The 22,104-nt window shown below is 38.4% G+C and overlaps 1 protein-coding gene across 2 annotated transcripts in view; it reads right to left on the bottom strand.

Annotated features, from left to right (window-relative positions):
* ATP2C1 (ATPase secretory pathway Ca2+ transporting 1) overlaps nt 1-21,361 on the bottom strand; it is a 167,435-nt gene extending 146,074 nt beyond the window's left edge. For both annotated transcript variants that reach the window (XM_064378683.1, XM_064378684.1), the window contains exon 1: nt 21,026-21,361. In XM_064378683.1, coding sequence (XP_064234753.1) covers nt 21,026-21,133 — 108 coding nt within the window. In that variant the 5' untranslated portion in view covers nt 21,134-21,361. The remainder of the gene's footprint in view (nt 1-21,025) is intronic.
* Nucleotides 21,362-22,104: the final 743 nt, after the last annotated feature.

Below are 22,104 nucleotides of genomic sequence, written 5' to 3'. Positions count from 1 at the left end.
TAAAAAGCTATGACATTTGAGTTTTAAAAGAAACTATAGGTATTTTTCCCTCATTTAAATGACGAAAATGTTTATTTTAACCCTGAAAAAGTACAAAAGTACTGGGATAGGTAAAGATGTCAACACTGCACATTTGATTAAAACATTTAAATTACTTTCGGGGAAATGAGAATCAATTCTCACTGAACAGACACCAAAACTACACATTTGTTTATAATTAAATTTAATGCTCAAAATGTTGTGAAGTAAGCAGACTAGATTTTATTAATTGCTTTTTAAAGGTGATGAAGATCAGACTCACACAGCGGAAGCTCACTACTCAAGAATTTCTCAGTGTTTAATGTCAAAGTTAGGTGTCTAATATCCACCTTGGCTTGCATATCCCTCCATCCCTCAATGTTTCCACAATGAGGAAACATTCCAAACAACATATTCTTATTGGAGAATATATAAGAAGCTGCTTTATTTAATTACCTGTTGTAGTTTATCATTGTTTGTTAAATTCTTGCCTCTTTCAATTCAATATGCCCCCCTGCAACCTTAATAATGTCTAATTCCTGAGTCTAGGATATTTGCCCATAGCTAATTTGATGCCTCCCCAGATTGTATTAATTAACTGTCTCTCTTAGTCATTCTTGGTCAATGTCTACGTCTATTCACTTGTTATTATTCAACCTTCAGATACCATTACTAGAGAAATCATTCTCCAAGCAGATGCTCTTCTAGAATCCCTTGAGTTTATCTTCTCAGAGTTGAAAAGTACTGCTAAAATGGAAGTGTAATCTCATGAATAATAATCACAGATAGGCACAGTACTGCTAAAATGGGAGTGTAATCTCATGAATAATAATCACAGATAGGCATTTTAGAGAGATTATTCAATAGGTAATTGAGACATGTTAATTAACATGCTCTATTGAAAAATCAACAGAATACATATTAAGCATATGTCCTAGATCTAAAAGCCACTAAGCAGTACTAAGAATACTAATTTCATTTTCCCAGTTAAATTTTTGTTATTCAGAGTTTTTATAATTACACTTAAATAATAAGTAGAGTAAGGGCTAGGGAAAAATTGAGGGTTTTATTTTTTGTTTCTTTTAATTAAGATCTCATAATGACTTTAGAAATTATGAAGGACATAACAAGTATTATATCTTTTTTTGTATTCCATGATTTAAATCAACAATTGTAATTCTCAGTTGCCACATCACTTTAACAGCTATCAAAGAGGATATAAACAGGTAAGAACATATTTTAGATAGCAGTCTTAGGGCCAAGACATTGCTTAAAGATTTTTTACTTTACTAAGCATTAAGTTACACTAGACATCAGCCAAGGTGGATGAAAATTGTCAATTAAGAACCTGTGAAACTGTAAGTCATCATTAGTATCCCTCTGGCTTTGACAATGACTTACCATCTTCTAAGTAGCATACATGCTATTCTTGAGTAGATATGACAACCCCTGTCAGCTTTGATTTTGAAAATATATATCATCAAATGATCTGCATCAGTGGTTCTGAAAGTGTGGTCCCTCCTACCTGGAATTTTTTTGGAAATGCAAACTCTTGGGCCCCACCTCAGCTCTGCTGTATTAGAAACTCTGAAGGTGGGACCCAGCATTCTGTTTTAATTAGTCCTTTAGGTGATTCCAGTGCATGCTAAAGCTTCAGCACTGTTTATAAGAAGCATTAAGCTTTCATCTAAAAATATTTTGATAATGCCAATAGTACTAAATTCTAAAAAAGGAGTGAGAATGTACAGGTATAACTCAGAGATATTGCAAGCTTGGTTTGAGACTACCACAATAAAGCAAATATCACAATAGAGCAAGTCACACAAATTTTTTGGTTTCCCAGTGCATATAAAATTTATGTTTACACTATACTGTAGTCTATTAAGTGTTCAATAGCTAGTCTAAAAAATGTACATACCTCAGTTAAAAAATACTTTATTGCTAAAGAATGCTAATGATCATCTGAGCCATCAATGAGTCATTATATTTTGGCTGGTAGTCATTATATTTTGACTGGGAATCTTGCCTTGATGTTAATGGCTATTGACTGATCAGGGTAGTGGTTGCTGAAAGTTGCAGTGGCTGTGGCAATTTCCTAAAATAAAACAATAATAAAGTTTGTAGCATCAATTGACTCTTCCTTTCACAAATTTCTCTGTAGCGTCTGATGCTGTTTAATAGCATAGTAGAACCTCTTTCAAAATTGGAGTCAATCCTCTCAAACCCTGTCACCGCTTTATCAACTCAGTTTATAAAATACTCTAAATCCTTTGTTGTCACTTCAACAATGTTCACATCATATCTACCAGCAGTAGGTTTTCTGTGTTTTCTTATGAGGAAGCAATTCCTCATCAGTTCAACTTTTATCATGAAATTGCAGCAATTCAGTAACATCTTCAGGCTCCACTTCTAATTCTAGTTATCTTGCCATTTCTACCACATCTGTACTTTCTTTCTACACTGAAGTCTTGAACCCCTCAAAGTCCTCCATGGGGGTTGGAATCAAGATCTTCTAAACTCCTGTTAATGTTGACACTTTATCCTCTTCTCATGAATCACAAATGTTTTTAGTGACACCTACCTAGAAAGTTTTCTTTCTCTCCAGAATGTTTTCAATTTACTTTGCCCAGATCCATCAGAGGAATCACTATCTATGGTAGCTACAGCCTCATGAAATGTGTTTGTTAAATAATAAGACTTGAAAGTTAAAATTATTCCTTGATCCATGGACTGAAGAATAGAGAGGAGACATGAAAACATTATTCTTCTTATACCTCATGTCAGAGCTCTTGGGTGACTAGCTGCACTGTGAAGAGCAGTAATATTTTGAAAGGAAGGTCTCAAGAATGGGCTTAAAATATTCAGTAAACCATTCTATAAACAGATCTGCTGTCCTACAGGCTCTGTTGGTCCATTGACAGAGCACAAGCAAAGTAGATTTATCATCATTCTTTAGGGACCTAGAATTTTCAGAATGATAAATCATCGTTGACCTCAACTTAAAGACAACAGCTGTATTGGTCCCTAAAAGGAAAGTCAGCCTGTGGCTTTTTATCCACATTGAAAATCTGTTATTTAGTGTAGCCACCTTCATCAATAATCTTAGCTACATCTTCCGGATAACTTGCTGCCACTACTCCATCACTACCTGCTGCTTCACCTTGTACTTTTATGTTATGGAGATGGCTTCTTTCCTTAAACTTCATGAATCAACCTCTGCTATTCTTCAAACTTTTCTTCTGCAGCTAACCCACCTCTCTCACCCTTCATAGAATTCAAGAGAGTTAGGGACTTACTCTGAATTAGGCTTTGGCCTAAGGCAATGTTATGCCTGGTTTGGTCTTGTATCCAGATCACTCAAACTTTCTGCACATCAGCAAAATTACTGTTTAGATTTCTTATCATTTGTGTGTTCACTGGAGTAGCACTTTTAATTTCCTTCAATAACTTTTCCTTTGCATTCACAACTTGGCTAACTGATAAATGAGGCCTAGCTTTCAGGCCACCTCAGCTTCTAACATGCTTTCCTCACTAAGCTTAATCATTTCTAGCTTCTGATTTAAAGGGAGGGACATATGACTCTTTCTTTCACTGGAACATTTAGAGGCCATTGTAGGGTTATTATTGGACTTTGCCCCAGGAAGTAAAAAGGCCCAAGGAGAAGAGAGCTGGAAAAATTATAGGTCAGTGGAGCAGTCAGAACACATGAATTTATCCATTAAGTTTTCTGCCTTATATGGGCACAGTTCAGTTCTCCCCACAACAATTGCAATAGTAACATCAAAAATGACTGACCATGGGTCACCATACAGGTATAATAATAATGGAAAAGTTTGAAATATTGCCAAGAATTACTAAAATGTGACACAGAGACATGAAGTGAACACATGGTTTTGGAAAAATAGCGTCAATGAACTTCCTCAATGCAAGGTTGCCACAAACCTTCAATTTATGAAAAACACAATTATCTGTAAAGTGCTATGTATACACAAGTGAAGTGGAATAAAATGAAGTGTGACTGTATATGAGTATTTAAACCTCCTCCAGTGTTCTTAAATTTTAGACTTTGAACTTCTTTGAGTAGATACTTAATGGCCTACAACCAGTTATTTTAAAATATGAGGAGAAAGGGTATTAAAATCATAAAGAAATCAGACTTCTCCCCGCTTGGGTAACTGAATATCACATTGGCAAAACCATGGTTTGAAAGAATAAGAACAAAAGTAAGCAATTCAGTGGTAATGGAGCTACAGTTGTCATCCTAGCTATGAAGTCCGTTTTTGTTTTCTTATTCTAGGTCAGGACCTTTGGAACAATGCTTCTTTGACTAGGTGTATCACATTTTAGTAGCACCAGTTAGATGAAAGAAGAGGGGTGGGGAAGCTTCACAAAGTAAGGATAAAATGCCATTTTCTTGAAACTGGGTTTCACAAACAAACAATTTTATCCTTAAAGAAAGTAAGTTGCATAACATTTCAGAGGCTCTAAAAATTTTAAGTGTATTACACACAAATTTTATATTGGTAACAGAGTAAAAGAATAGTTTTTTGACACTAGTGAAAGGGATTTACACTATTCTTACTATTTAATCACTTGACACAAACTTATGTCTTCATTATCTAAGGCTAAAATACTTCTATACTTTGCTTTATTTATTTTGAGATGTACTTATAAGCCATGTTATATCTATGCATAACTATCCTTAAATGTAAGCAGTGCTCACAATTCTGTTCTGTACTATTACCATATTACCCATGCTTACAACTTAACGAGGGAAACATAAGTTGTAAGCATGGGTAATATGGTAATAGTACAGAACAGAATTGTGAGCACTGCTTACGTTTAAGGATAGTTATGCATAGATGTAACAAAAAAGGAGGATTCTAGAGTTTCTGCTAAGAAGAGGAGATATATATATAGATAGATAGATAGATGTATGTATAGATAGATATATAAAAAGTAGATATTTCAATACATTATCAATGAGTAAAATTCAGCAAAAAAAGTCAACATATGCTTGTTTATGGGGATTACACAAAGCTAAAAAATTTTTAAATCAATATAAAGATGATCTTTATCCAGAGTATCAGACAAGTTACAGAAAGTATGTATATTAGTCTATTTTCATGCTGCTGATAAAGACACATCTGAGACTGGGAAGAAAAAGAGGTTTAATTGGACTTACAGTTTCACATGGCTGGGAGGCCTCAGAATCATGGCGGGAGGTAAAAGGCATTTCTTACATGGTGGAAATGAGGAAGAAGCAAAAGTAGAAACTCCTGATAAACCCATCAGATCTTGTGAGACTTATTCTCTATTATGAAAATAGCATGGAGAAGACTGGCCCCCATACACAGCCAAACCATATTATTCTGCCCCACCCCTCCAAATATCATCTCCTCATATTTCAAAACCAATCATGCCTTCCCAACAGTCCCACAAAGTCTTAACTCATTTCAGCATTAACCCAAAAGTCCACAGTCCAAAGTGTCATCTGAGAGAAAGCAAGTCCCTCTGCCTATGAGCCTGTAAAATCAAAAGCAAGCTAGTTGCTTCCTGGATACAATGGGGTACAGGTATTGGGTAAATACAGCCATTCCAAATGGGAGAAATTGGCCAGAACAAAGGGGTTACAGGACCCATGCAAGTCTGAAATCCAATGGAACAGTCAAATCTTAAAGCTCCAAAAGGTCTCACATCCAGGTCACACTGATACAAGAGGCGGGTGCCCATGGTCTTAGGCAGTTCCACTGCTATGGCTTTGCAGGGTACAGCCTCCCTCCTGGCTGCTTTCATGGGCTGACATTGAGTGTCTGAAGCTTTTCCAGGCACATGGTGCAAGCTGTCGGTGGATTTACCATTCTGGGGTCTGGAGGATGGTGGCCCTCTTCTCACAGCCTCACTAGGCAGTGCCCCAGTAGGGACTCTGTATGGGGGCTCTGACTCCACATTTCCTTTCCACACTGCCCTAGCAGAGGTTCTCCATGAGGGCCCCACCCCTGCAGCAAACTTCTGCCTGAGCATCCAGGTGTTTCCATACACCTTCTGAAATCTAGATGGAGGTTCCCAAATCTCAGTTCTTGACTTCAGTGCACCTGCAGGCTCAACAGCATGTGGAAGCTGCCAAGGCCTGGGGCTTCCACCCTCTGAAGCCACAGTCCGAGCTGTACGTTGGCCCCTTTCAACCATGGCTGGAGCAGCTGGGTCACAGGGCACCAAGTCCCTAGGCTGCACACACCACGGGGACCTTGGGCCGGGCCCATGAAACCACTTTTTCCTCCTGGATCTTTAGGCATGTCATGGGAGGGGGTGCTGTGAAGGTCTGTGACAGCCTGGAGACATTTTTCCCATGGTCTTGGGAATTAACATTAGGATCCTTGCTACTTAGGCAAATTTCTGCAGCCAACTTGAATCTCTCCCCAGAAAATGGGTTTTTCTTTTCGATTGCATACTCAGGCTGCAAATTTTCTAAACTTTTATCCTCTGCTTCCTTATAAAACTGAATGTCTTTAGCAGTGCCCAAGTCACCTCTTAAATGCTTTGCTGCTTAGAAATTTCTTCTGTCAGATACCCTAAATCATCTTTCTTAAGTTCAAAGTTCCACAAATCTCTAGGGCAGGGGCAATATGCCACCAGTCTCTTTGTTAAAACATAACAAGAGTCACCTTTGTTCCAGTTCCCAACAAGTTCCTTATCAACATCTGAGACCACCTCAGCCGGGGCCTTATTGTCCAAATAACTATCAGCATTTTGGACAAAGCCATTCAACAAGTCTCCAGGAAGTTCCAAACTTTCCCACATTTTCCTGTCTTTTTCTGAGCCCTCCAAATTGTTCCAACCTCTGGCTGTTACCCAGTTCCAAAGTCGCTTCCACATTTTTGGGTATCTTTTCAGCAACACCCCACTCTTCTGGTACCAATTTACTGTATTAGTCTGTTTTCATGCTACTGATAAAGATATATGCAAGACTGGGAAGAAAAAGAGGTTTAATTGGACTTATAGTTTCACGTGGCTGGGGAGGCCTCAGAATCATGGCGGAAAGTGAAAGGTGCTTCTTACCTGGTGGAAGCAAGAGAAAATGAGGAAGAAGCAAAAGCAGAAACTCTTGATAAACCCATCAGATCTTGTGAGACTTACTCACTGCCATGAGAATAGCACGAGAAAGACCAGCCCCCATGATTCAATTACCTCCCCCTGGGTCCTTCCCACAACACCTAGGAATTCTGAGAGATACAATTCAAGTTGAAATTTGGGTGGGAAAACAGCTAAACCATATCACTATGCTATAATTGCAAATAACACATGAGTTTGCAAAAGCTTGATTACATCCTAATGAATTCTTAAAGGCTTTATCTTTCTTTATTGCTGTTATAATTTTTCTACTATGTCATCTTTAATAGCAATAACATGGTCTTTCTCTCTCTATGTGTGTGTTAACTTGTCTGCTTGGAAGAATAGTAAATTGTGTGTTTAATATTAATTAGACTAATATAAGAGTATAGAGATCTATTTGTATTTGCAAATAATTCTTTTCTGAATATAAATGGCAGCAGAGGAGTCTGAGACCTTCGAGTTTTAGCAGTACCAGAACATCTATATCTTCATCGTATTATTTATGAAATATATTGAAAGAATACCCTCTACTTCATTCAATGAGGTTGAGAGCTGAAGCTGCTCAGAATAGGATCTCATACACCATCTTTTTTAAGCACTGTATAGCATGGACTTTTGTGTATTATAGTGTAATACCATTTTTTTTTTGTTATACCTTTTCTCCAGAGCTGGCTTTTCTTGAAAGCCAACAAAGCTTAAGTTTCAAGGTTCAAGGCCCCAAGAGAGATCTAGCAATGTTCTCGTAATGTTATGTTTTGAAAAAAATTACAAAATATATTTTAACTGCAATTGACTTGAGAGGACTCTTTTTACTGACTTTCCCTCCTTCACAATTCTGCTCCTATCAGGTACCACTGAAGTGGCCATAGGTATATTTTGGATCTGGCTCAGAGAAAGTTGAGATGGGGATACACTTAGATTTTTCACTTGGATTTAGTGGATTATGTAATTGTGGTTTGTAGTCATGTCTGTGCATGGTTAAGTTATTGCTGTTTTGGTGGAGAAATGATGTACAGGAATACCCCTACTACCTGTACTAAATCACTGGGCTAAAATCTTGATAGAAATATGTTGCTTGGTGCTCAGCACCCAAAGTATGTGGGAAGTAAAGGAGAAACAAAGCCAAAAGCTAGGGATGGAACTTTTCTAGACTCGAATGAAAAACAAACATACATTAACTATGTTAGGGGAGTATCTGAATTTTCTTCCTATTATCTCTTTATAGAATATTTAAAAAATCAGCCAGGCGTGGTGGCTTAGACCTGTAATTTCGGCACTTTGGGAAGCCAAGGCAGGCAGATTATTTGAAGCCAGGAGTTTGGGACCAGCCTAGTCAACATGGTGAAACCCTGTCTCTTATCAAAAAAAAAAAAAAAGAATATTAAAAATAATTATCATTGTGTAAGGAGGTCAGTAAAGACCCTGTGGCCCCCACAATGTAGGAACAAACATTTTAGGGTGCATCCATTAATTTTCATTGGTTAAAAACACTTATTTCCTAGATTTTATGATCCTTGTGATATTTGTCACTCAGATTTGTAATTTGTTGTGAATTTTTGTTCCATTCTAAATAAATATTCACTTTGTATCTAACTTAATATTGACAATTTTGTGATGATAATTTTATGTGTCAATTTCACTGGATTAAGGGATGGTCAGAGAGCTGGTAAAAAAATATCATTTCTGGGTGTGTCTGTGAGGTGTTTGTGGGAGAGATTAGCATTTGCATCAGTGGACTGAGTAAAGAAGATTTGCCCTCGTCGGTATGAATGTTCCTCAACCAATCCATTGAGGACTCAAATAGGACAAAAAGGCAGAGGAAGGCTGGATTTGCTTTCTCTGAACTGGAACATTGATCTCCTGCCTTCAGATATTAGTGCTCCCAGTTCTTACACCTTCTGATTCATAATAAATTACATGGCTGGCTTTCCTGGTTTTCGAGCTTACAGACAGCAGATTACGGGATTTCTCTGCCTCCATAATTGCATGAGCTGTTTCCCATAATAAATACCTCACTCCCTAGAGAACCCTGATACAGACTTTTGAGACAAGGTCTCACTCTGTCACCCAGGCTGGAATGCAGTGGTACAATCTCAGCTCACTGCAACCTCTGCCTCCGAGGTTCAAGTGATTCTCCTGCCTCAGCCTCTTGAGTAGCTGAGACTACAGATGCGCACCACTATGCCTGGCTAATTTTTGTATTTTTAGTAGAGACAGGGTTTCACCACGTTGTAAGGCTTTTTTGAACTCCAGACCTCAGGTGATCTACCCGCCTCAGCCTCCTAAAGTGTTGGGAATACAGGCGTGAGCCACCACACCATGCCAAGAACCCTGACACAGATTTTATATTCTTTTTCTTAAACAAAGTCTCCAAAACTGAATAAACTTTAAACTTAGCAAAAACCTAGATTTCCACCTATATTTCTCATTCTAAAAGAGATTTAAGGTATTTTCCCAACACAATAGTTATGATGGTTTTATTTTCAACTTTTTTATCCTCATTAATGAGAGAAAATCTGAGGTCAAGGTAAAAAGGAAGGAGAAAACAAAAAAGGAAGGAGTGAAGGGAAGAAAGAGAAAAAGGAATCCTACCTATGGGAGGTATCTCTGTATGGGGGAATACATTGGGCTTTGGAGTCAGACAGACAAATGTGGAGCTAAAATCTCAGAGTCATCATTTATGAGCTAGGTAGCAAGTTATTTTACCTCTTGAAACCTCATTTCTCTCACCCATAAAATGGGGATAATACCATGGACTTTACAAGGTTATTATGAGAAATAAATTACAATATACGTAAAGCACATCATCAAATGTCTGACACATATAAGGCATTTAATACAAATTTAAAATGCTTTATTTTTGAATGCATAAACCAAGTTGTATCTCCTGAAATGGCCTTACTAATATGCTATCTTCAGGGTGAGCAGGAAAGAAATAATTCCAACATTTTTCCTGCTCTCTTCACAGCAAATCATGAACAGTACAACATACGTGGGGAGTTCATTTCATTTTCTGTCAAGACATGGGATTGTCTGTACAAGGTGCAAAAATATGTCATCTTTCATTCTGAACAAAAGTTAACAAATAAAATGTTGCAGATGAACTGTCTAAAATATAGAATGAGATAAATTTACAAATTTAGGAATTTTTGTAAAAAGCTAAGCTGCCACTCACAGAAAAGGGTTTTGCCTCTTATGTTAGGTTCAATGAAAAATAATCATAAATTAACTGTGTTATGGCAGTATCCAAATTATCTTTCTATTATCTCTTGAAGAATATTTAAAAATCATCACTCTACGAGGAGGTGATTAAAGACTTTGTGGCCCCCACAATGTAGGAACAAAACATTTTAGGATGCATCTGTTAACTTTTAATTGGTAAAAATACTTATTTCCTAGATTTTGTGATGCTTGTGGTATTTGTCATTCAAATCTGTAATTTGTTGTGATTTCTAATTCAATTTCTTATTCTAATAATGTGCTTATTTCAAAGACAAAGCAACAGTTTTGATATTCATCTACTTACTGACTCCCATGTTTCAAAGATGCCTGAGCACAGTAGGTTAGAAAAATTTTAAAATAGATGAAAGGATTAGAAATAGCTTAGAAGTCAACCCAGGGGCCAGATGTCTCTTAGGCATGCCTGACACTTCACAGCTGTGATGCTGTGGACAAAATGGATTGAACACCTTCGGAAGATACCATAACAAACAGCAAGTTGTCAGCACTGACTGTATTAAAGAAAATCTGAAGGTACAAGAGGCTTGATTGAAAAAGAACAAACCACAGTGTTTAAAATGCCACAAAGTAACCTGAAATTTCTTGGCGCCACCATCCATCAATGACTGCTATATATACTTAGCTATTTATCCTTATACTGGAGGGGGTTATATAACCTATAAACTATGGATTAGAAATAGTTAAGTGGTTGACTAGGCTTAGAAAAGCTAGTCATAGGTACATAGCTCTTGAGGTATTTGCTAGATATAACTATATTTCTTTCCCTTGACGGAGAATTACATGCTACAGTAACCTCCAAAGACATTTAATTCTGTCTTCTTTGGTCTTAGACTCTAGAGCAACATCTAACACTGTGGAGTATTTACCACTAACCAAATAAAACAGGTGAATTATAACCGATACATCTATGCCCTCTCCCTATTTCCGAAATATCTGAATTGTTCATCTCTCTATTGCCTATTATACTAGAATATCAGAGCTAGAACCTAATAAGTCATTCAATCTTCTCTTTTATGATACAGAAACCATTGCCACAGCATCCCCTAAGGAGGGGTCACATACTCCTGCACTCTGCAGAAGATAATTCATTCCTTTACTTTTCATTTTTTAGTATATCATAACCTCTCCCTGCAATTCTACCTATTAGTCATGGTTATTTCCTCTGGAACCTTCCAAATGCATACCTAGCTTTCTTCATGAATTGGTCCTATGTTTCTTTTTTTTTTTTTTTTTTGAGATGGAGTTTTGCTCGTTACCCAGGCTGGAGTGCAATGGCGCGATGTTGGCTCACCGCAACCTCCGCCTCCTGGGTTCAGGCAATTCTCCTGCCTCAGCCTCCTGAGTAGCTGGGATTACAGGCACGTGCCACCATGCCCAGCTAATTTTTTGTATTAGTAGAGACAGGGTTTCACCATGTTGACCAGGATGGTCTCGATCTCTTGACCTCGTGATCCACCCGCCTCGGCCTCCCAAAGTGCTGGGATTACAGGCTTGAGCCACTGCGCCCGGCCTGTTTCTTTTTTTTTAAATTTATTTTTAATTTATTTTTTAAATTATACTTTAAGTTCTGGGGTACATGTGCAGAACATGCAGGTTTGTTACATAGGTTTACACGTGCCTTGGTGGTTTGCTGCATCCATCACCCCGTCATCTACATTAGGTATTTCTCCTGAGGTTATTCCTCCCCAATCACCCCACCCCCTGCTATCCTTCCCCTAGCCCCCACCCCCCAACAGACCCCAGTGTGTGTTGTTCCCTTCCCTGTGTCCATGTGTTCTCATTGCTCAACACCTACTTATGAGTGAGAACACGTGGTGTTTGGTTTCCTGTTCTTGTGTCAGTTTGCTGACAATGATGTTTTCTAGCTTCATCCATGTCCCTGCAAAGGACATGAACTCATCATTTTTTATGGCTGCATAGTATTCCATGGTGTATATGTGCCACATTTTCTTTATCCAATCTATCATTGATGGGCATTTGGGTTGGTTCCAAGTCTTTGCTATTGTAAACAGCACCGCAACAAACATACATGTGCATGTGTCTTTATAACAGAATGCTTTATAATCCTTTGGTATATACCCAATAACGGGATTGCTGGGTCAAATGATATTTCTATTTCTAGATCCTTGAGGAATTGCCACACCGACTTCCACAATGGTTGAGCTAATTTACACTGCCACCAACAGTGTAAAAGCGTTCCTATTTCTCCACATCCTCTCCAGCATCTGTTGTCTCCTGATTTTTTAATGATCGTCATTCTAACTGGCATGACATGGTATCTCAATGTGGTTTTGATTTGTATTTCTCTAATGACTAGTGATGATAAGCGTTTTTTCATGTTTGTTGGCTGCATAAATGTCTTCTTTTGAAAAGCGTCTGTTCATATCTTTCACCCACTTTTTGATGGGGTTGTTTTTCTCTTGTAAATTTGTCTAAGTTCATGTAGATTTTGGTTATTAACACTTTTTTAGATGGGTAGATTACAAAAATTTTTTCCCATTCTGTTGGTTGTGGTTCACTCTAATGATAGTTTCTTTTGCTGTGCAGAAGCTCTTAAGTTTAATTAGATCCCATTTGTCTATTTTAGCTTTTGTTGCCATTGCTTTTGGTGTTTTAGTCATGAAGTCCTTGCCTATGCCTATGTCCTGAATGGTATTGCCTAGGTTTTCTTTTAGGGTTTTTATGGTGTTAGGTCTCTGGTACCAAAACAGAGATATAGCCCAATGGAACAGAACAGAGGTCTCAGAAGTAACACCACACATATACAACCATCTGATCTTTGACAAACCTGACAAAAACAAGCAATGGGGAAAGGATTCCCTGTTTAATAAATAGTGTTGGGAATACTGGCTAGCCATATGCAGAAAGCTGAAATCGAATCCCTTCCTTGTACCTTACACAAAAATTAACTCCAGATGGATTAGAGATTTAAACATAAGCCCCATGATTCTTAAGTCCTACCTTAACCACTCAGCCATTCTGGTACTATAGCACTATGATTCTTACAAAACACATACACAAAAGCAATCATATATCTTCCTCACAAAGCCTAACATCCAGGATTATTTCAAGTACTTCAGTCTTAAGACAGAATTCATTGCACCCCTACTCCCTCCATTTGCTCATTCCACAAACTTGTATTCAGTGCCTTCCATCTATCAGGCACTTAGCTAGTCACCTGGGACACATCAGGAATCAAATAGCCCCACAGAGAGATGCAAAATTGCTACTAGGATAAGTACAGCAAAGGAGAGTTACCAAATGCCTTCAAAGGATGTAATGAAGCAGGGTGGAAAAGTTCAGAAAAGGCTGCCCTAAAGGAGTTAATATTGAATTAAAATCTGAAGGAAGAGAAGATATTAATTGAGGGAGGATAGAAAGAAGACTATTGGAACAGAGGCCCTGGCCAGGAAGTAGCAGGGAAACTTGCATACACAGAAGAAGGGTGCTATAGCTAGGGTTCAGAGAACAGGGGTTGTGATGGTTAGTATTGAGTGTCAACTTGATTGGATTGAAGGATGCAAAGTATTGTTCCTGGGTGTGTCTGTGAGGGTATTGCCAAAGGGGATTAAAATTTGAGTCAGTGGACTGGGAGAGGCAGACCCAGCCTCAGTCTGGGTGGGCACAATCTAATCAGCTGCCAGCACAGCTAGAATAAAGCAGGTGGAAGAAAGTGGCATGAGGAAATTGTCTGAGTTTTCCAGCCTTCAATTTTCTCCCATGCTGGATGCTTCCTGCCCTGGAACATCAGACTCCAAGTTCTTTAGCTTTTGGACTGTTGGACTTACAGCAGTGATTTCCCAGGGGCTCTCAGGCCTTTGGCCACAGACCGAAGGCTGCACTGTCAGCTTCCCTTCTTTTGAGGTTTTGGGACTCGGACTGACTTCCTTGCTCCTCAGCTTGCAGACGGCCTATTGTGGGACTTTACCTTGTGATTGTGTAACTCATACATCAATTCTCCTAATAAACTCCTCTTTTTATATACAAATATCCTCTAGTTCTGTCCCTTTAGAGAACTCTGACTAATACAGGGGGTCGAGGTCAACATGCAGCAGAGAGAGAATCAGAGCTGGATCACACGAACCCCTCCACATTAGGGAGTTTTGTCTATATCCAAAAAGCAAATGGAAGCCAATGAAAGATCGTAAGCATGGAGCTAAGGGGTAGTACTCAGAAGACCTCTCTGTAGATTACTGGGAGACCAATGAGGAAGCTATTACAGTACTTCAGGCAAGAAGTAAAGCTGGTCTTTGGGCTAGGGTGTTGAAAGAGGGAAGCAGACCAACTGGTTTGGGAGATATTTATGGGTAGAATTGAAAGGACTTGGTGATAGATTAAATATTGACTAAGGGAACAGAAAGCACCAAAGATGAACCTAGGCATCTGCCTAAATATCAGGATGGTGATATTTTCTTAGATGGTGAAGACAGGTTTGTGAGAGAGAAGGATTATGAGGGTGGTTGCTGACAACTAGAAAGCCATTCATCTTCATGCAAGCTATCAATGAAAACTCTTTGGCATCTTACAAGTAATGTGAAAAGCTATTGGTAACTTTTTATTTTAGTAAATACATAGCTCTTTTTAAAAATTTCTCCCTTCAGATAGAGGAAACAGTTGTCATTATCATAATAAAATATTTCCACTTTTAATGTCACATTTAATAATCAGAAATATTAAAGTTCAGCTTCATGTTATCACAATTTAACTGTCAATGTTACCTATATATAATTATATAAATTCCTCCACAGGAGTGGTATAGACTCTCTGGCCTCTATCTTAACCCATTTATGCCCGAGGTTGCAATTTTTTGAATTTCTGCAATCAGACCTTGGTGATGACCTTGAGCAGCAGGATGTAAATAACTCCCACATGCTTAGTGTTCCAATAATGAAACACTAGGCATAAATGGGATAATATTTATTAAGTTCTACAAGGAAAATCTTTTCTTCCTTCTTGTTTTTTTCTACCCAAGCACAAGGAAATGGGAGAAGCACTTTTGGTTTCCCCTCAGATATCATTTGAACTGACAATGGATAGCATTTCATGACTTTTTAGAAAGGCTTTTTACAATGAACAGCGTTGGTATATGCTCTACATATAACCAACTCACTGACTGTATGGAGCGAAAAACATTTCTTGAGTCAAGCTATAGTGAAATGTATATCATTTTACCTAGAGAATCAGAGCCTACATCAGCAACCTAAATCCTTACATAGCCTAGGAAATCTCAATATAGTTTTCTCTGGAGTTGGGAGTTCTTAATTTTTATAATACGATTCAGAGCAAGTATGATAGCCAAAATGCAGAAATATGTTTCTAAAATTCAAATTAAATTCCAATATTTATTTAACAATTCAACTTTGAGGTTAGCATTCATTAAGAAACAAAGTAGCAAAGAGAAAAAAATCCAGTGATCCTGTTCCAACTAGAAACACGTTCTTAAGCCATTGAAAGGAAACTTTAGAACAGCCCCCAAAACAAAATTTGATTCTACTCTGTAATTAAAATGTAGCTATAGCACATGCCCCCTGGGCCCAAGGACCACTCTCCCCATTTTAAGTAGATTTACTGTTAAACAAGCAAGACTTTTCAGGTCAGCTCTAAAATGGTATTTCTTAATCAGAAAAAAAAAAAGGCTCTGTTCAAGAGAGCAAGGCATTGGTACAGGTCATGCCAAATTCTTGTAGATTAAATTAGCTGGCCTGTGTTTTCTGACCCCTCGTTTGCTTTCCTCCTTCAGGGACACATAGAAGAGGGTGATTGAGACTGGTGAGGCTGCTGAAGGGCAGTGTTAAGTTGAGGGACAAGGTACAAAAGAGCAGGCTCTGCTCTGCCTCAGTCTCTCATCAAAAGGTCTTGTTATTGACTAGTTGACCCTCAGGCATCACCTTTTCTCTGGACCCAGCCTGTAGAGGTTTTTTCTCATATGGCCTTTTTCTACATCTCTGCTTAGGGGTTCACTAACCATAACAGAAAGGGCACTGAAATGAGAATCAAGTGAACCAAATTCTAATCCCAGCACTGACACAAATGAGCCACATGAGCTTGGGCAAATCTCTTAGCCTATGACACTAGTTCCACGTCTGTAAAATAAATTATTCTACATGATTTCCCGTAAATCTCAACAGCCTCTGCTTACTAAGAATAATAACCCCATTTTCACCATCTCTTACCCTCACCTGCACAGCAAAGTCCCAGCCCCTTGAACCCTCCAGCCCCATAACTTCTCTAATACTTACAAAGTCCCCTTCATCCATTCAGTTATGTTAATTTATCATCTATGGGCCAGATTTATGCTTAGCACTGGGACTAAACTGGCAAACACAAAATATCCTATTCACTTCATTGAGCTAAAATAAGATTTTCATTTAAAGCAGAAAATTCTGACTGCTACAGGCAACACAGATTGTAGGGTAATGAGAGTGAAGATGGAGACATGAATTGGAATACTACTGCAATAGTTCAAGTAAGAGAGGATGGTTGGCAGGATTGGAAGGGTGAAGATGGAGAATTCAATAACTATTTTAGAAGTCTCACTAAAGGAATAGGAAGGGGAGGTACGGGGAGAAAGGGCAAAAGAGAGGTGCCAAGGTGACTCCCAGGTTTCTGGTTTGAGCTTTTGTGTTGATTGATGGAAAAACCTGGGGAGGGGCAGGTTTGGGGATCCAGCTTGTGGAGTTCTCGTTGAACACATCAGTCTGCAATACTCACAATATATTCAGGTGAAGATATAAAGTAGACAATTGGATGCAAGGCTGAAGTGCTCTGGATATAAACATCTGAGAGTTGTCAGCAAATAGGTGTTTGGAACCATGGGAATAGAGGAACTCACCCAGGGAGAGATAACAGGCTGTCCCACATGAGCTCACAAACTGTCTTCTCACATAGTTTGGTGCTAGCACCCATATGCAGACCAATGGTGCTAGCCCCTAAAAGCAGTACTCCCCAGGGGTTCATGGGGCACTTGGTTCTTGGCAGGCATCCCTAGGCTAAAGCTAGACTACAGTCAGCTCAGAAGTGGAGCAAATTCTCCTTTCCACACTAGTGTCCTGCTTGGTCACCTGAGCCACAGATCAGGCTGCCGAGTCTCTAGTACTCAGGAGAACACTGCCTGTAAGTTTCGCTGATTCCTCATAAATTAGACACCAATATCTGTGCGAGATGCTGGATGTTGCCCTCGATCAAAATAAAATAACTGCATGCGTTCAGCAAACCTACTCAAACTCACCTGAGACTCCATTTGGGCTCTGGCTGCCCACTACCATCCCCAACACCACCATTACTACTACACCATTTGAATAATTCTGAGAGAAATGTTAACAAATGTTCCCAACCTTAATTAAGATTAAGACCTCAATTAATGGTCTTAATCTTCTACCTATGTGGGGATTTGGCTTTGTGAAACACTTGCTACAAGAGAACCTAGGGAAGCAAAGGATGAAATATTTGTTCTCAATATGATAAATAACCTACCAACCTATTGATTGCTGCATTACAGGAATAACACTACCACCACCACTACCAAACGAATCAACCCTCAGTTCAAATCTTCTTGTCTGTATGACACCAAGTGCGAGGAGAAGAGCACTAGGAGCAGCTTTAAACAAGAAAGCATACATGAACAAGGTGTGTATAACAATGATCACAATTTGGACGACAGAAAAGGGGTGTGGGGACTTCTAGGTCCAGGCAAGAGATGAATAAAGGCAACAAAGAAGGTGTGTGTCACAGGCAATCCAGTGTATACCCTCTACATGTTGTATGGGTCACCTTTATTCCAGTATTTGCCAGGCTCCAGGTGAGCCTCGGGAAACCAAAAACCAAGATAACACCCAGTGTCATGTACGCATGGGTACACATATGTTGACATAAAATCACATGATTTACTACATAGAATGTAAGGGCCTTATCTGAAGCAAACAAAATATCTTGGAAACTGAAGACTTCATTCTTCCCAGCAGCCCTGGAGAAAGCCCATTTAATCTGAGTCTTGAAGATTGTACAGGAGACCTCCAGGTGGGCAAGTGGTAAGTAGAGGAGAGAATTCTAGGCTAGAGTGGGGAGTTCATTTGAATGTGCAGAAAGCAGATGGTATTCTGGGATAATATTCCCCAAGTATGTAGAACTCAACACTGTTGGTACCTAGCAGTGTTAGGTGAAAGATTGAAGTGGCCTGCAGACACTACATTCAATAACACTGAATCACTTGGGATTGAGAAAATTATCTTTTAATTTTAATTCCCTTCCATCCTCACCCAGGAAACTTTCTGATTTGGCTCCTAGGATGCTCTAACCTCTCTCTCAAAAGCTAATCTTCCTTGTTAACAAATGAGCAGGTTTCAGGCTTGGAGGTTTTACAGGCAATAGTATCTACCTAGAATTTAATATTATTTTGCTTTACTTATGGGTAATGACAATGGTTTTCCATTTATAGTCATGACAGGAAATTTTTTTCTAAATAAACTCTAATAATATGATTTAAGTATAAATATAGAAAAATTTTGAGGAGTTAATCATACAGACCTGGTAAATACAGTAAGAATTATGACAGTGGTATGTGAACATAAGAAATTTTGGAAATACTCTCAAGGAGAAAAGTTAGCAGGGTGATATTTTGCTATTACTAGATTGTTTAGGGATGAAGCATGGTAAAATGGATAAAATTGAAAGCCACGTGATAGAAATTCACATCTTCCTCTGGTCCTTTCTAGCTGCATGGCCAAGGGCTCTTAAGGGCTCTAAGTCTCAATCCCTTCACCTTTATATTAAGGATTAGTTTTACAAGAACGTAAAGGATTAGAGGCAACAAATATGCAGGTCATAAGATTGCAGACATTATTAACCTCCTTTATAACTTCCCAACAAGCTTGCAAGGTTAGTTATGATTGACTCTGACCTAATTTCTCTAATTCTATGAGACATTAGGTCTGCAGAGCTGTAATTGACTTTAAAAAGAAATCAAATATATTATTTCTCTTAGTTTTTCAATTCACTTATATAAGAAGTTAAGAACTCAGCATAATGCTCACTCCCAGCTGTTCCTAGGTTGTCCCAAATGGTTGCAAAGTGGGGAGGGGACTATCCACCCAGTCCAAGTTAGAGGTTTTATGTCAAATAATAAAGGTCTTCTGAATGCACGTTGCAACACTTCTTAAATAAACTAAAAACAAAAAACCATAGAACTATACAAGCAATAGAGCCACATCTCTGAAAACTTACAATACTGAGAAAAGGAAAAAAAAATCACTCAATTCACATTGCACAGTTTTGGTCCGATCCTTTCTGTCACCTCTCTTCCTCCCATAATAAATGAGGCCTGAAGAAGCCTGTGAAGATTGCAAAATTGGTAAACAAAAACTCAGAGCCCTACCACTTGGTTCTCTAGCTTTCTACTTCAAAAGCAAGTACAGGCTGAGACTTGGAAACCAAGAGGTTTTTCTTTTAATGGTGACACCTTGCCTAAGTAAGAGATAAATTGGACCAGCCCACCTCCCGTAGGGAGCAGAGTCTGTTTGAATTCCGGGCCCTTGGAAAACTACTAAAGCAGGGCATACAAGCAGTTTCCCCTCGAACAGTAGCAATAATTTTTATTCTCCAAATTATGCATTGCTTTTTTGGGAAACCTGTCATTAGAGGATTTTCTGTCTGCTAAACTTATCTTGCATTTCCTGGAAGTGTTTTATTAAGTGGGTCATCTTAGGATGAAAAAATACAGGACACTGGTGATATTCCCTGCACAGTTTTGCAGTTATAGTTACAACCACAATGCACGAGCAATTTCTGACTGCTGGGTCTTTGGTATATGGTTGTACATTTGTCCTTCACAGTTGTACACCACCACCACACTTCTTTCTAAATGAACCACTAGATTTAAATGGATCAGATATTGCTATTTCTTCTCACAATTTGGTAAAATTCATAAAAATCATTTTTAGAAATGTCTTTTTCAGAGACCAAAGGAATAAAATGATATAAACCTCATGCCATAAAAATGAGTGCATGATTTTAAATGAGATCTTAAATCAGACATTTTAAGTTTTTTAAATGCTTATATTCCCAAGTGATAGCGTCTCCTCCTAGAAATCATAGCTTTTGATTGGCTAAAAAGACTGAAAATGGCAATGCTCTACCTCCTACCTTTTACACACACAAAAACGACCAATTGCTTCTGAATGATCTTTACAGCTTGTTAATGATCTATTTAAGGTTATCATAGTTTATAAAATGTTTTTTGTTTTGCAAATTCTGGCTATATAAACATAACCATAAATACAAGAAGACAAGTGTACTTCTAGGGACTAATACTTTCTTTGTTGAGATATTAATAGTTTCAAATTTTATATCTGAGGCATTGGAAAATGATCAAAGAATCCAAAATTTAACTCTGATAGAGTAGTTTAGCTCTTTAAAAGAAAGAAAAGCATGTGGCTTCATGACAGAACTCTGCTTAATCTCAGGATCTAAATGTTCCAAGTTTAAATGAATTCTCACAAGCCTGCTTGCTTTCTGATTGCCAAGTCTGAACAGCCACAAGCAGGATCTGACCTGTGCCTTTAAACATGTAAACCAGCACAAATGAAATCACCAAGCGATGTAAAAAGCAACAAGGAACAAGCATCTGTTAATTTCAAAGATAATATAAACAAAATGATACCTGTTCTTCGGCTCTTTGGTTTCTGAGCGTCGATAAATATCTCCTAATTGCATGGAGAGGATATTTTTTGAAATAAGAGAATCTAGATGGAGGCAACAGACTATCCATAGTGAGGAAAGCAAGAGGGTCCTTGTCTGCACCTCCTTGTCAGCAACCATATGAAATTAGAAACTTAGCAATTCCTCAGATGCCTAAAGATTTGTTTGTAGCTCGACCACTTCCCTCCCACAAACAAAGCAAATGTTCTTCTCCTCGCTATTTCCTCTTTTGGGTAGAGTTCCTGGTGAAACCAGACAGCCAAGTATGAACACTGTCTAGAAGCGTCCAGAAACGCAACGCCCAAAGGGCAATAGGAGCCAGGAAGAATTCAGGGGCTGATCCACAGAATGCAAATTGCCTGGTGGTAGTGATGCGACTGTCCTATTTCTAGCAACAGTATTCTGTTGCAAGCTATGTTAATATTAGCTAGCTGGTGACTTTCCATACCCACAGATTCTCGTGAGGCTTAATTTTAATTCTTCTGACACTTTTTCTAGTTCTTAAACAGGGCATGAGATGTGGTTTTTTCAGTTTCCTTCTAGATTTCTTATCATCATGAGCACACACAGACAACCCTCAGTCGCGGTCTGAGCTCGAAAGTGTTGATTCATTCAGTCTTGAGAAGACTGTTTTAGGGGACTTCTAAAAAAATTTAACAAATTACCTCACTCTTCATTGTTATCAAGGAGCTCACAGTCAGCACTGAAAACGTTTGGCTTGTACTGCGATGCATTATGCAACATGCCCAGTAACCAGATACTTTACATTAATTGAACAATAGCCACAGATTCTGAGTTAAAAGGCTTCTCTCCTAGAATCCTTATCTCAAATCCACAGGCTGAATTCAGAAACATTAACTTTCCCTAGGCTTTTTAAAATTACGAGTGTAAGTGAGAGAAAATGTTATATGTTTACTTTCCAACTCATAAAACAAGATTCGTGCTTTAAAAAAAAGAAAGAAGGAAAAATAATGCCAAGAGGTCTGTGGTCTTAGAGGACATGAAATCATAAAATTTGAAAGTTCAATATTTTCTTAATAC

Source organism: Aotus nancymaae, unplaced genomic scaffold (genome assembly GCF_030222135.1).
Source record: "Aotus nancymaae isolate 86718 unplaced genomic scaffold, 86718_ANA_hifiasm-v0.15.2.pri h1tg000019l, whole genome shotgun sequence".
Taxonomy (NCBI): domain Eukaryota; kingdom Metazoa; phylum Chordata; class Mammalia; order Primates; family Aotidae; genus Aotus; species Aotus nancymaae.
Note: the sequence above shows the minus strand (reverse complement) of the source record. Positions and strands in the feature narration are given on the sequence as shown.